General features: G+C 35.5%; 1 protein-coding gene and 1 non-coding gene across 2 annotated transcripts; one reads left to right on the forward strand and one right to left on the reverse strand.

Moving 5' to 3' along the window:
- Nucleotides 1-2,948: 2,948 nt before the first annotated feature.
- Nucleotides 2,949-7,880, reverse strand: LOC123324863 (ankyrin repeat domain-containing protein 26-like). The gene is made up of 4 exons (XM_044915234.1): nucleotides 7,853-7,880; nucleotides 7,558-7,739; nucleotides 3,348-3,477; nucleotides 2,949-3,043 (listed from the first exon to the last, which is right to left on the reverse strand). Exons 1-4 carry the CDS (start codon nucleotides 7,878-7,880, stop codon nucleotides 2,949-2,951), a joined length of 435 nt encoding a protein of 144 aa, XP_044771169.1.
- TRNAE-CUC lies at nucleotides 6,110-6,182 on the forward strand. Its single transcript has one exon. It is a non-coding gene; the product is annotated as a tRNA-Glu (tRNA).
- Nucleotides 7,881-15,798: the final 7,918 nt, after the last annotated feature.

Below are 15,798 nucleotides of genomic sequence, written 5' to 3' on the forward strand. Positions count from 1 at the left end.
AGATACTTGACATGATGAGAAACCTTGGAGTATATCATGTTGAGTATAAACAGAACACTGTGGTAGCTGCTGCTTCATTTAGATAAACAAAGGCTTGGACTTTTTATTGATAGGAGAAATGGTTGAATGAAATGGCAAAGTAGGAAGAAAAACTTTCCTTGAAATTATATTTAAATAATAGCAAAAAACTTTAGATACAGGTATGAAACTCTTCTAAAAGTATAGTAAGCTTTCATAAGGGAAGAATAAGAACATTTATTTATTAATTACCTAAAATGTACCAGGCACTTATCTTAGTATGCACATTTTCTTTTCTACACACAATAACAATGACTATGACAATGGGGTGGATCTTCCTGCTTCCTGGTCATTCCAAGACATAAGAGTGAAATGATGAATAGATGTGATCCATGGTTCTCTCTGTCTAGAATGTCCTTCTCCAAGACCTACGCACGACTGGTCCTTCTCATCCGCCACTTGGCGGCTCTTGCCACATTCAGAGAGATCTTTCCTGACTAACAAAATTCCACTCCCATTCTCATCCCCATCCTAATTACAAACTCCCCCAAAATTCCCTAACCTAACATTTCCATTTTCTTTATATGAAGCACTTATAGAAACTTACCAATGGATTGTTGTTTCCTTATTTTTTCTGCTCCTACCACTACAGCCTAACCCCTCAACTTATACAGCCTGGTACATAGCTGATATTCAATAACAGAAATGTATTTAAGGTCAAAACATTTAAAATAATCTCACTGAGGGGGTGCCTGCGTGGCAGCATCAGTTAAGTGTCCAACTCTTGATTTCAGATCAGTTCATGATCTCAGGGTCATGAGATCAAGCCCCATGTCGGGCTCCGTGCTGAGCATGAAGCCTACTTGGAATTCTCTCTCTCCCTCTTCTTCTGCCCCTCCCCACCCTCTCACACGCTCTCTCTCTCTCTCTAAAAAATAAATAAAATCACCTCACTGAGAAGGTCTCAAGTACCAAGTCACTATACTGTCGACCCTTACACAATGCAAGGGTTAAGGGCGTTGACAGCCGTGCAGTCAAAAATCCACATATAACTTTTGATTCCCCAAAAACTTAACCACTAATCTCCTATTGAACTTCCTACTTTAAAAGCAATTAGACTTAAAAATAGGAACAATGTAAATGAAAAACCAAAACATTTAAATAGAAGACCTCGTATATGCTCTCTAGATCTAATCTACGTCTTAATCCTCATTTGGCCATTGACTCTGTAAACTGAGCATGGAAGGTCAGAGAAAATTATAACCTAATGCTGACCTTACTAATAATGTAAAGTCAATTAACACATTTTGTATGTTATATGTATTATATACTGTATTCTTACAATATAAAGAAAAGTTTATTAAGAAAATCATAAGGAAGAGAAAACAGATTAACAGTACTGTACTGTATCGAAAAAATAGTCTGTGTGTAAGTGGACACACAATTCAAACTCATCCTGTTCAAGGGTCAACTGTATACCTATACAATGTCACTGAAATGTAACATACCCCAACTTAGAAATCCACCTGCCCGTTCTAACTTTCCCATTCTTTTCTGGACACTACTGCCATTTATTTTATTGTCCTTCAGAAATCTTCACATTTAAAAAAAAGTGTCCTCAATATTTAATAAATCATTAAATACTGCTGTGATCATTTTTGTCCTATATTTCTATAGCAGCCTTTACAGTATACAAAGTCTTTTCACATTTGATACCACATTTGTTCATTACACATACCTGAGAGGTAGGTATTAGTACCATTTTTATGAATCAGGTCACTGACATTCAAACAGGTTAAACAAGTTTTTCTGGCATCCCACAGCTACCAAGTGACAGAACCAGGATGCTAGCATATCTTTTGACTTCAAATACGGTGCCTGCACCATTCTGAAGCACCTGCCTGTGCTAAGAGATCAGGCCCTTTTTACCTCCTTCCACAGTCTGTCACCTTAGAATAGGTCATCATTACTTTATACTTCTGTTTCTACAAGTATGGCTGCCACAAAGATAATGCATACTATTTTAACGATCCAAAATGGCTTTTACCTATTAAAACACCACGAAAACAAGGGACACCTGGGTGGCTCAGTCGGTTCTGGGATCTAGCCCCATGTGCTCAGTGGGGAGCCTGCTTCTCCCTCTCCCTCCGCACCTCCCCCAGCTCATGCTCTCTTTCTCTATCTCTTTCTCTCTCAAATAAATAAATAAAATCTTTTTTAAAATAAATAAGTAAAACACCACTAAACCAAATTGTTATTATAATCCCAATGCTCCTTGTAAATCTACTTGAGAATCCAAATATAATACTTTCAGGGCCCCTGGATGGCTCAGTCAGTTGGGTGTCCAACTCTTGGTATCAGTAGGGCTCTGCGCCCAGAGGGAGTCTGCTTCAGATTCTCTCTCCGTCTCCCTCCTGCTCACTCTCACTCTCTCTCTCTCTCTCAAATAAATAAATAAAATCTTAAAAAAAAAAAAAAATATATATATATATATAAAATACTTTCAAGTCCCAGGGGTTAGCTTTTCAAGTTCCAGGCGTTAGCTTTTCAAGTTCCAAGTTGTAAAAAACTATAATCCAAACTTTCTAGATCTCATCAGGAATTTTGCACATCCATATACACCACAGAATCACATCTGGCCATAGGTTGGCCTGGAGTAATTCTTTAGTTTTTTAGATAACTTAATTTCAAAATGCAAACTAATTCCTTATCACTCCTAAACTTCAGTTTTCTGCAATAATACTACACAGCTTTCATTAAGTTAAGCTTGCAAATTAGCAGAACTGTATTATGCTGTATTATTATATTTTGCACATAATTATTTTATCAATTACAGGTAAAAAGTATAAGGAAATAGTTTTTATGGGCAAATGCAGAGATGACAGAGTAAAGTCTGAGCATCCCTTTTATGCTTTAACATCATTCAATGCTTATATTTTAAAAGAAGAAGAAGAAAACAGTACCTCAGAATCCCCAGGTGATTCTCCATCTTCCTCTTCTCCTAATCCCAATGCTGACATCGTAACTATAAAATACAGTCACAGATACATTAATGAGAACATGTATTATTATGAATTTTAAACATATGTACAAGCTTATCCCCACTCATGAATATTTCAATAAAATAAAAGTAATACCAGTAAAGATTTTCAGAGGGTTGAATTATTTTCAGGAAGAAAAAGTTGGTAGTAGTCGGGATACTTAAAAAGAAAGACAGCAAAAGAAAAATATCTTAATGAAATGCGTAACATCTGGATCTACATACTTTCAGATTTCTTTATACTAGCATTTGAGCATAGGAAAAAATTCACAGATGTTTACTAACTTACCACTACTATTACTTTTGTATGCTCTATCAGCAGAAGTCAGATGGTCATTAACTGTTTGCTCTTGTGGAGCACTTTCAGTAATATTAATACCATTGTCCTTTTTTCCAGTTGCCGGCTGCACCTCTCCTTCCTATAAAAACAACACAAAACAAAAACCCAACTTCAGAAAACATCACATTAATTCACTTGTTCACTCACTCACTCACTCAGAAAGACAAATACATACCGTACCTGTCAAGTCATAGGCACTATCGTGGGAGAGGCTGGAAATATAAACGACAGAGACTGCCCTATATGCTAGTAGGGGTAGAGATGGACCCAAACAATTAAGAACAGAAGAGTATCATTTACTAGTTCTACAGGTGAAGTGAATAAAGCACAGTGAAGGCACAAAGGAGAAAAGAGTTCCATATGGGAAGCTCAGGAAATGCTGCAGATAGGGCTGCATATTGAAAGACAGACAAGGTGCTCAAGGAGCGTGCGAAGGACATTCTAGAAAAGGTAGAATGAGCGAAAGGATGAAGTATGAAATAACGCAGTAAGTGACGACAGCTCCAGAATGTGGCAAAACTGGAACACAATTTTTGGGAATGGGATAGAGAGAGATAATTGGAAAATCAGGACAACCAAAAAAGGCAAGGGTCATGCTAGAATATGAACTTTCTCCTTCATGTAATGTGGATCCACTAAATAAGCAGAGGAGTTACATCGTCAGAAATATATTGTAGAAAGGTCTGACAGCAATGTAAAGATGAATATAAAGGAACCAAAACCAGAAGAGTATTTCAAAACTATACGTGAGAGAGTGAATTATGATAATAAGATATGAAAAATGGTAAGCAGGGACAAAATACTGAATGTGGTGATTTTTTTGTTTTTTACTTTTTTTTTTTTTAAGATTTTTTATTTATTTATCAGAGACAGAGAAAGCACAAGCAGGAGGAGTAGCAGGCAGAGAGAGAAGCAGGCTTCCCGCTGAGCAAGGAGCCCAATTTGGGACTCAATCCCAGGACCCCTGGATCATGACCTGAGCTGAAGGCAGCCCCTTAACCGACTAAGCCTCCCAGGCGTCCCTTTTTCTAATTTAAATTCAATTAATTAACATATAATGTATTACTGGTTTCAGAGGTAGAGACGTGGTGATTTTTTTTTTTTTTTAAAGATTTACTTATTTTGAGAGAGAGAGTGTGTGTGCGTGCAGGGGGAGGGGCAGAAGGAGAGGAAGAGAGAGAATCCTCAAGCAGACACCCTACTCAGTATGGAGCCTGTAACAGGGCTTGATACCAGGACCCTGAGATCATGACCTGAGCCAACATCAAGAGTCGGATGCTTAACCAAGTGAGCCACCCAGGTGCCCCTGGATGTAGTAATTTCAGGGAAGTCTGCAGTCCAGGATTTTTCCTGCTTCAGTGTTTCAGTGGCACAATATATTAGGATGGGGAAAACAAATGACAAAGCAGATTACAAAAAGTCAGGGTAGAGGAATGGGTCAGAAACAACGTCTTCAATCTGGGGCATACCAAATTTGAAGCACCCAGGAGACTTAAGGAGAAAGTTTTACACAAATACATTTGGAGTAGGAAAAAATGACAGGAAAAGCACATGATGTTAATAAAACATAAATATCTATAAAATACACTAACCTGATATAATTAAATAATGTAAACCTACACAGAACTCTGTAATTTTCAGAATAAAAATAAAAGCAGGGGGTGAAAACCATGGGATTCAATATTTCATTTATATACTTCAACATTGGTTTCAAGGATAGAAGATAGACTTTTATTTATTTATTTATTTATATTTTTTTTAAGATTTTATTTATTTATTTGACAGAGAGAATGAGAGAGAGAGCACATGAGAAGGGGGAGGGTCAGAGGGAGAAGCAGACTCCCTGCTGAGCAGGGAGCCCGATGCGGGACTCGATCCAGGGACTCCAGGATCAAGACCTGAGCTGAAGGCAGTCGCTTAACCAACTGAGCCACCCAGGCGCCCCGAAGATAGACTTTTATTAATAAAGGCAAGTTAGTGGGCACCTGGGTGGCTCAGCTGGTTAAGCATCTGACTCTTGATTTTGGCTCAGGTCATGATCTCAGATTTGTCAGATTGAGTCCCAAATCAGGCTCCATGCTCAGTGGGGAGTCTGCTTCTCTCCCTCTCTTTTCCTCTCCCTCTGACCCTCCCCCAGACTCTCTCTCTCTCTCTCTCTCTGAAATAAATATTTAGAAAAAATATATATATATAGGCAAGTATTAATTTCTGTAATGAATAGCATTTTTAAGATTAATAAAAAGAATTAATTGCAAAACACCAATTCAAGATTTTGTTTAAGAATACTTTTCTAAAAATTAATTTTAAAAGATTTAAAATGTAGAAGAGAAATACTTATGGGATTATAGAATTTTGAGGCATCTTAAAATCATAGTACTACTATGATGTACGAGAAAAATATAAAACCCTATTTTAAAATTCACATGATTTTCTTATTCCACTGTGAACAGCATACTAATAGCTCTAATTTCGTATCAATGAATATAGGATGGTAGTTAAAGACTGAGGAAAGAATCTAGTATTAAAAAATTAATAATCATGATCATCCAAAATGAAGGTTTTAAAGTCTCCAAATACATGTATGATCATCAAGCAGGACCCAATATTCACAGGAGGAAAGAAGAAAGGGACAAAAAAAATATCAAATCACCAGTATTTCTGAATTTCAGATATGAAAGAATTCACATATTAAATTTAACAACTATGGGGGCGCCTGGCTGGCTCAGTCGGAAGAGTGTGTGACTCTCGATCTCAGCGTTGTGAGTTCAAACCCCATGTCGGGTATAGAGATTACTTAAAATTTTTTAAATCTAAAACAAAAATTAACAACGATGAATACTAAAGTTTCCTGAGAATAATATAAAATGTATCTACTATTGGAGATATTTGAAAAAGTAAAAATCATCTTCCAGAAATAATTCTGTATACTCTGTTGGCAACCTTTCCTTCCTTATGATTCTACAATGACAAACAGTTCATATTAGAAAAAAAACTATAAATTGTGAGTTCATTCATTTGATGTGTGTCTGTGTATCTATTAAATGCAGATACAATTAAAAATAAATTATAAATCACAATCCAGAAACAAAATTTTCTATTTTTTCTTTAAGAGTGTTACAGCTTAAAATTTATTTCATTTATTGGATAAAGATTAAGAACCTCACTTACATAATCAGAAATTTCAGTTTTAATTAATGAAAAGACTAAATGTTTACTTATTTCCTCTCTTTAGTCTCAAAAAGATCTAAAACCTACCAAGATTCTACCACACAGGAAGTTAAATCAGAAACCACAAGAAAGGGCACCTGGGTGGCTCGGTTGGTTTAGAGTCTGCCTTCAGCTTAGGTCATGAACCCAGGGTCCTTGGATTGAGTCCTGCATCAGGCTCCCTCCTCAGTGGGGAGTCTGCTTCTCCCTCTGCACCTCCCCCTGCTCGTGCACTCACACTCTCTCTCTCTCACAAAAATAAATATATAAAATCTTAAAAAAGAAAGAAAGAAACCACAAGAAAGACAATGGTCAAAAATTCAAAATTCATAATAAATCTGATTAAGGCCTAAAACAGATTTCACTTTGCATTATCTATAAACACAGGTTTTGCTAAATTAAATATAAGATAGCACACTTTATTAAACTTAAATGGAAGGATAAAATTTTCTTCCAGTTCTTCATAAAAGTCAGCTGTAAGTCATTCAGAAGAGTCAAGCATTTTTTTTTATTACTTGACTTTGTTTTCTTATTTTGCACTTAAAATAATTTCTACCATATTTTGTAATATAGAGTATCTGCTCTCCCTTAGCCTCACTACTGCTGTTGTGTTTTTATAATAATCTCTCTCAACTCTTCAATCTTCACATTCATCTTGCCCTTCTTAAATGAATTCTTCCCCCCACCCCCTCCCTCATCTTCACATCCATCTAGCTGTTCTTTCCAGTTGCTTTCTAATTCTTTCCTTCCATAATGGCATACCTAAGAATTGTTTACTCCCACCAACCTTTATAAATCTCAATCTGGTACTTACCTCTCTGTTGTTATTACATTATTTCCCCTTATGATCTTGAGGACTTCCATTTTTTCCTAAGATTCTTTTCATTATAAGGATCAAGAGGATGGTATGTGAAAAAAAATAGGGAAAAAAGCTAAAAACAGAAAAACTTACCTTTATAACACCATGGCCTGCTAACGACTTGACAGAAGGTTTTGAAAAAGCAGGACAAGAAAAGTCATTGGCTTTGAATGGTAGTTTGTAAAGAAGTCCAACTATATTTTCATCTTCATAATCAGAATTATCATGCTCAGATAAAGTTCTACCTCCTAGTGTTATAAGGCCACATTTTGTTCCTACTTAGTAAAAAACAAAATAAAAAGAACATGAAAATATCTGTAATTTCGAATTACTGAATAATACAAGAATGGACAAAAATCAGTGAATAGCACGTCTTCAAATAGCTTACCATTCTTGAATTGCTCAGAAGCATTCATTAGTGCTCTTAAGTTTGGTTTTGGGACAGTCTAGAAAAAAATTAATAGTTTTAAGGATTACAAGTATCACATTAGATAAAATAATTATAATATTCCCCATTATCAAATGAGCACCACTACACAGAGAACACAGGTTTTGGAATCATTCAAATGTAGATTCAAATCTCATTTCTGCCATTTACAAAGCCTATATTTTCTCCTGGGATGAGGATTATGAGAGATTTAATAGCTAGTCCCAAAATGTTATTTTCCTTACCCCTAACTGATTATTATATAAATTCTTTCTCAAAAAGAAAAATAAAGCTACCCTACAACCCAGCAATTGCACTACTAGGTATTTATCCAAAGGATACAAACATAGTGATCTGAAGGGGCACCTGCACCCCAACAATTTACTTTATAGTGAAAAAATTAAATTCTTTACTACAGTATTTATAAACAAATAATTGTAGAGTGAGAAAAGTCAGTGTTATTAGGGATATACTATGAACGAAAGCCTCTGTTTTAGATATATTTATAATATATATGTAATGTATATATTTACAATATATACATAATATATATATTTATAATATGTAATTCAAAAAATTTAAGAGACTTCTGTTTATAGTATATCCATAATCATATTTACATATACTGAAAAATTTTTTTCCACTTACATTTACCTTATCAGTACCTGAAAATTATAAATTATTACTACAGAGAGAAAAAATTAGAAAAAGAAATGTTTCTAACACATCAACTTTCCACATGGAGAAAGAATTGGTAAAGAGAATTCTAAGTAGAAATGTACACCTTGAAAGGATATATCTAATGAGACACAGATGGGGTTAAAGAAAAAAGTTGAGGAATTTTTATCTAAAATTCTGAGCTCATGGGGCGCCTCGGTGGCTCAGTCGCTTGGTTAAGCGTCTGCCTGTGGCTCGGGTCATGATCCCAGAGTCCTGGGATCGAGCCCCACATCATGCTCCTGGCTCTGCGGGGAGCCTGCTTCTCACTCTGACTCTCTCCCCTCTCATGCTGTTTCTCTCTCTCTCTCTCAAATAAATAAATAAATAAAATCTTAAAAAAAAAATTCTGAGTTCACAATTAGAGGATACTAAAAAATATACTGTAACCTTTTTATTTATTTATTTCCTCAACATCATTCATTTGCACTTATAAATCTTAAACATAAAAAGGGAATATAGGGCGTCTGGGTGGCTCAGTTGGTTAAGCGACTGCCTTCGGCTCAGGTCATGATATTGGAGTCCCGGGATCGGGTCCCGCAAGGCGGGGGGGGGGGGGGGGGGGGCGCATGCTCAGCAGGGTGTCTGCTTCTCCCTCTGACCCTCCCCACTCTCCTGTGTGTCTCTCTCTCTCAAATAAATCTTTTTAAAAAATAGGAATATAAATTTGAGCCATATTTTTAAAAATTCATGTATTTAATTATGACACACTATCCACATTACTTATAACATTCCATTATACAGAATTCCATCTGTCTGCTCATTTATTCACATTCAAAAAATATTAAATTGTTTCTTCCAAGCAAGACTTTATTCTAGGTGTTCCAGGAGATGCACAATTACGTTTCCTAACATCCAGTAGCTTATAATGATGCAGGGGCTTTAAAATGAATATTTAAATAAGAATGAAATTTTAAATTGTAGAATCTGATACAAAGATGGAGTAGATATTTTTAAAAACTGTAATATAAAAGATTTCTGAAATTGGACATTTTACCATATGGGTATGAAGAGCCTCTGCTTCTAGAGCTGATTATTATTTTAGGCAAAACATGTATTCTTCACTTAGATAAAGTTTTAACTATACTCTTAAAGGAATTATTTTGAAAACACAGTGGAATACCTTTGCAATATAAATTTTGAGAAACAATTTAAATTTCTGAATTTCCACAATTTCTAATATTATTTTATTCTAAATGTACAACAAAGGATAAAAATAGAGAAAAAAGTCTTTTGTAAAACTATATGTTACCAAGGGAAAAAATGTCTGCAATAATTGAATCCACTAAAGATTTCATTTAGGCATGAGTATTATAAATGTCATATTAAGAAAGAAAGAAAACTCATGTTAAGATAACTAAAACTCACAGAAAAATCCTTATCCTTGACCAAATATCTTATTTCCTCCATTATGGAAAAGCTTTTCCCAATGTAATTTTCCTGTCATTATATATTTTCCAGCCCACTTTTTTCAGCCTCCACCTTCAGTATTTACCAGAGTAAAAAAAAAATTAAAAAAAAAAAGTTTCTACAAAATGCTTTGTTCTGATCAACTTTCCATTACAAACATTAAATGATGATAGGTAGGCCACTGCTAAATTTTAAGAGTAAATAATATACAAACTAAATTCAGAGCAGGAAAACAAATTTCACAAGAGTACTTTACCTTGATATAAAAATTAAAGTCTTCATCATCTGATGTAGGCCATGAATCATCAGTACCAGGTTTAATGGAAATACTTTAGAGCAAAAACATACAACAAAAACAAGTTCATTAAAAAGAAAAATCGAATGAAAGGTCAGCTATTTACTGAATGAAGTTTCTTGATATACTTAAAATTTGGCCTCTGTTTTTGTTAAGTTTTTATTTTAAATCCTGTATCATTAACATACAAGTGTTATATTAGTTCCATGTATACAATATAATGATAGGGCAATTCCTTACATCACCCAGTGCTCATCATGACAGTGCATTCCTTAATCTCTATCTCCTATTTCACCCATTCCCCCACCCATCTCCCCTCTGGTAACCATCAATTTGTTCTCTATCGTTAAGAGTCTGTTTCTTGGTTTGTCTTTTTTTTTTCCCTTTGCTCATTTTTATTGTTTCTTAAATTCTACATATGAGCAAAATCATATGGTATGTGTCTTTCTCTGACTGACTTCACTTAGCATAATACTCTCTAGTTCCACCCATTTCATTGCAAATGGCAAGATTTCATTCTTTTCTATGCCTGAATAATATTCCATTGTGTATCTATATCACTTCTTTACCCATTCATCTATCAATGGACACTTGGGCTGACTCTTGTAAATAATGCTGCAGTAAACACAGGGGTGCATGTATCCCTTTGAATTGGTGTTTCCGTATTTTTTGGTAAATACCCAGTAGTGCAACTACTCAATTATAGGGTAGTTCTATTTTTAACTTTTTGAGGAAACTCCATACTGTTTCCCACAGTGGCTGCACCAGTTTGCATTCCCACCAACAATCCAAGAGGGTTCCTTTTCCTCCACATCCTCGCCTTCTTGTGTTTTTGATTTTAGTCATTCTGACAGGTGTGCAGTGGTGTCTCATTGTAGTTTTGATTTGCATTTCCCTGATGATGAGTGATGTTGAGCATCCTCTTATGTGCCTGTTGACCATCTGTATGTTTTCTTTGGAAAAATGTCTGTTCATGTCTTCTGATCATTTTTCAACTGGGTTGTGTTTTGGGTGTTGAGTTCTATCAGTTCTTTATATTTGTATACTAACCCTTTATCAGATATGTCATTTGCAAAGATCTTCTATTCATAGGTTACCTTTTCATTTTGTGGACTGATTCCTTCACTGTGCAAGGAAGCTTTTGATTTTGGTGTTTAGATAACTTAAAGCTTTTGATTTTGATGTAGTCCCAATAGTTTATTTTTGCTTTTATTGCTCTTGCCTCAGGAGACATAATTAGAGAAAAACAAACAAACAAAAAAACAAAAAACCACTGCTACATCCAATATCAGAGAGATTATTGCTTGTGTTCTCTTCAAGTATTTTTATGATTTCAGGTGTCACATTTAGGTCTTAAACCCATTTTTGAGTTTATTTTTAAAGAAAGTGGTCCAGTTTCATTCTTTTGCATGTAGCTGTCCAGTTCTCCCAACACCATTTGTTGAAAAGACTGCTTTTTCTCCATTGGATATTCTTTCCTGCTTTGTTAAAGATTAATTGACCATATAGTTATGGGTTTATTTCTGGGGTTTTCTGTTCTATTCCACTGATCTATATTTGTTTTTTGCCAGTACCATACTATTTTGATGACTACAGCTTTGTAATATAACTTGAAATCTGGAATTGTGATACTTCCAATTTGTTTTTCAATATTGCTTTGGCTATTCGAGGTCTTCAGTGGTTCCATACAAATTTTAGGATTGTTTGTTCTAGTTCTGTGAAAAATGTTGGTATTTTAATAGGCATTGCATTAAATCTGTAGATTGCCTGGGGTAGTACAGACATTTTAACAATATGTGTTTTTCCCATCCATGAGCATGCAAAGTCTTTCCACTTCTTCTGTCTTGACACAATTTCTGTCATCAATGTTTTATAGTTGTTAGAGTACAGGTCTTTCAAACTTTGGTCTCTGTTTTTATTTTATTTTATTTTTTTTTAAGATTTTTTTTTCTTTTTTAAGATTATTTATTTGAGAGAGCGAGAAAGTACATGAGAGGGGGGAGGGTCAGAGGGAGAAGCAGGCTCCTTGCTGAGCAGGGAGCCCGATGCGGGACTCGATCCCGGGACTCCGGGATCATGACCTGAGCCGAAGGCAGTCGCTTAACCAACTGAGCCACCCAGGCGCCCCTGGTCTCTGTTTTTAAAAAGGTTTTTGTTATCTATCTTGCCTCCACCTCTCCGAAGATGTGAAATACCTAGTAAAGACCCAGTCTTAGTTCCCATAACTAAGAGTGACAGGCAAGGAATTCTCTGAAATGTTTGCAAGTTAATTGTTCAAAAGTAAACCACAATGAATTATCACCCTACACCTGTCAGAATGGCTACAATCAAAAACACAAAAAACAAGTGTTGGTGAGGATGTAGAGAAAAAGGAACCCTTGTGCACTGGTGATGGGGATAGAAAATGGTGTGAAAAACAGTATGGAGGTTCCTTGAAATATTAAAAATAGAAATAACACAAGATCCAGTAATTCCATTACTGGTTATTTACTTTCCCAAAGAAAATGAAAACACTAATTTGAAAAGATATATGCACCCCAATGTTTACTGCAGCATTATTTACAACAACCAATATATGGAAACAACCCAAGCGTACATCAACAGATGTATCTCTTACACACACACATATACACACAGAGGAATGTTACTCAGCCATAAAAAAGAATATGATCTTGCCATTTGCAACAATGTAGATGTACCTAGAGGGTATTATGCTAAGTGAAATAGTCAGAGAAAGACAAATACTATATGATTTCACTTATATGTAGAATCTAGAAAGCAGAACAAATGAACAAACAAAAAGCAGAAACAGACCCAGAAATAGAGAGAATTCTCTATTGCCAGAAGGGAAGTGGGTGCGGGACGGACAAAATGGGTGAAGGGGAATGGGAGGTTCAGGATTCCAGTTATAGTAAGTCACAGGGATACAAGTACAGCATAGGGAATATAGTCAATGGTACTGTAATAGCATTATGCAGTAACAGATAGTAGCTACACTTGTGGTGAGCATGGTGTAACATATAGAGCTGTTCAAGCACTACCTTGTACACCTGAAACTAACATAACATCTTGTGTCAACTATGCTTCAGTTAAAATAAATAAATAAATATATAAATGTTAAAGAACAAATTTATGTTACTAGTGGGAATACTATTCCCAGATTAAAAGATTAAAAATTATAAGGTTCAAATTTTTTCCTTCACAGGTCCTGCCTTATTTAGGTCTACATAAACGAGCAAGACCTTAAAAATCTTCATAGGCACTCAGATACCCAAGAAGACAGACTGCTATAAAAACAGAGTCCGGGTAGCTGTGCCTCTATTTCCCTATACGCTGCCTAATATTTTCTTTCTGTGAGTTCCCACACCTATTATCACTCTTCTGCAGGGCTCAGTGGTACTCTCCAACCTTTAAGTCTTTAGTCTATGAAAGCACAGACTCCCAAAACAAGGATAGGCTCAAATGTCCAAGAGTAGGAGACATTTCCTGCTTCTGGAGAACAAGCGAAATGGAGTTTCAGTCATCCATGTAGTCATCTCAATGTAGACATGTTACCAACTACCCAAATAAAACTCTGTTACTGATTTGACAGCCAGTCGTACCCCACCAAACCCTACATGTACATGGGCAGGGCATCAGAGAATTAAGAAAAGAGGTGGAGTGAGGAGACCGCTACCTTGGGCCATACATCTATGTTGTGTAGAATCTCCATTCCGCCTATTACTCAAGAGGATCTAAGCCACTCTCTGTAAGTTGGGGTGGAAGTAGATGATATCACATTCTTATATGCTGTAAAAAGATTCTTCCCAGTGGCTCAAATGATTTTAATATCTCTCAACAGAAAACCTGAAGTATGCTAGTTCATTCAATTAAACCAACAAACAAAAAAGCTGCTCAAGATTCTCTTCAACCCTCTATTTTAACATGCCTTTCTAAACAACTCCCAATATCCTGTGTCCTTCATTCCTTTGTGTGTGTGTGTATCCTTCATTCCTATAATTCATCTTTATCTAACTTATCATAAACCCCAATATTCTGACATCTTTTCTAAAACTATCCAACCCAGTGTTATTCTTCTTGAAACTTGGCCTCTCCTGCTAATTCCTTCCTTACCCCCCTTCACTGTGTTCACAAGACCCCCTCCCCATCTTTCAATTATTAAAATATTTACCTACAAGATGAGAAAAAAGGAAAAAACCTGAATTTAAATCTCATTTCTGTCACTTATCATATCCAAATAAGTCACTTTTAATCTCTTTTGAGTTTCAAATTCTCCATTTAAACAACCACTTGGTGAGGATGTTGAACATAGGTTGCAGTACCAGAGGGTATTTTGATTAATTCATCTCTAAGATTCCTTAAGATCCTGAAATTCTATGTGCTTTTGATTTTGTCTAGAAAAACAGAGACTATTTAGCTGGCAGAAATGGAAATAATTAATGGACTAAAAGAAACACCAAGAAAAGCAGAGAACAAAGTGAAAAAAAAAATCAAGAAAAGATTATAGAAAAGTCATGGAGAAAAAGAAAAAGGTCTACAAAAAAAAGAAGAAGCTTCAAAGAACTAGTCAAGGGTACTAGCCTAGGGAAAACTAGACTGAGAAGTCAGTAAGTAGAGAATCATTTAGAAATATCCTCTAAATAGATGATAAATTTAATTAATGCAACATGGTCTACACCTAGATTACATATCCTTCACTTCTGGAAAAATCATTCATCTCAAGGAGAGCAGACATCACTATATCTAAGAATCTGCCTGATTAGGTCTTGCTTATGTAAAAGCTATGTACTGTGGCCATAGGTAACTGAGATCCACCCTAAAATCTTTGACAGTAAAAACAACAGACTAGTTACCACTGCAGTAATTACCTCTAGTTATCACTAGTTGTCAAATAGATTAGGACAAATGCTTGAACTAACCTGGTTTCTTAAGAAAACTCTAAATCAGGATTAACACATAACTGAATATGACTGAGTTGATCTGACTAGGATCTATATCTTAATCCCAGTGCTGCTGAGGGACAAAAGAATGGAGATGGGAGTCACACAGGCTGACAGTCAAATCATGGTTCTGCTACTCATTAACTATGCAATCACAGGTCAATTAATCAACCTCCCTGCACCACAGCTGACTAATAAAAAATAGGCTATAATAGCAGAGCTACTTTGTGAAGCTATTGTAATGACTATATAAGTAATAAGTGTCAAGTACTTAATATAGTGTCTAACCCAGAGCAGAACTCAACAAATGCTTTTCTCTGCATTCCCTTAGTTAACACATAATTTGAAAGACTCCATAAAAATCCTACCTGCTTAAAGACTCTTCTTCAGAATTCTTATCTGCCACTAAAGAAAAAAGCAAAATACATTTTATTTTTATTATTTTAAGATTTTATTTATTTTTATTTGAGAGAGAGAGAATGAGAGAGAGCATGAGAGGGAGGAGGGTCAGAGGGAGAAGCAGACTCCCTGCCGAGCAGGGAGCC

Source organism: Neomonachus schauinslandi, chromosome 5 (assembly GCF_002201575.2).
Source record: "Neomonachus schauinslandi chromosome 5, ASM220157v2, whole genome shotgun sequence".
NCBI classification, from domain to species: domain Eukaryota; kingdom Metazoa; phylum Chordata; class Mammalia; order Carnivora; family Phocidae; genus Neomonachus; species Neomonachus schauinslandi.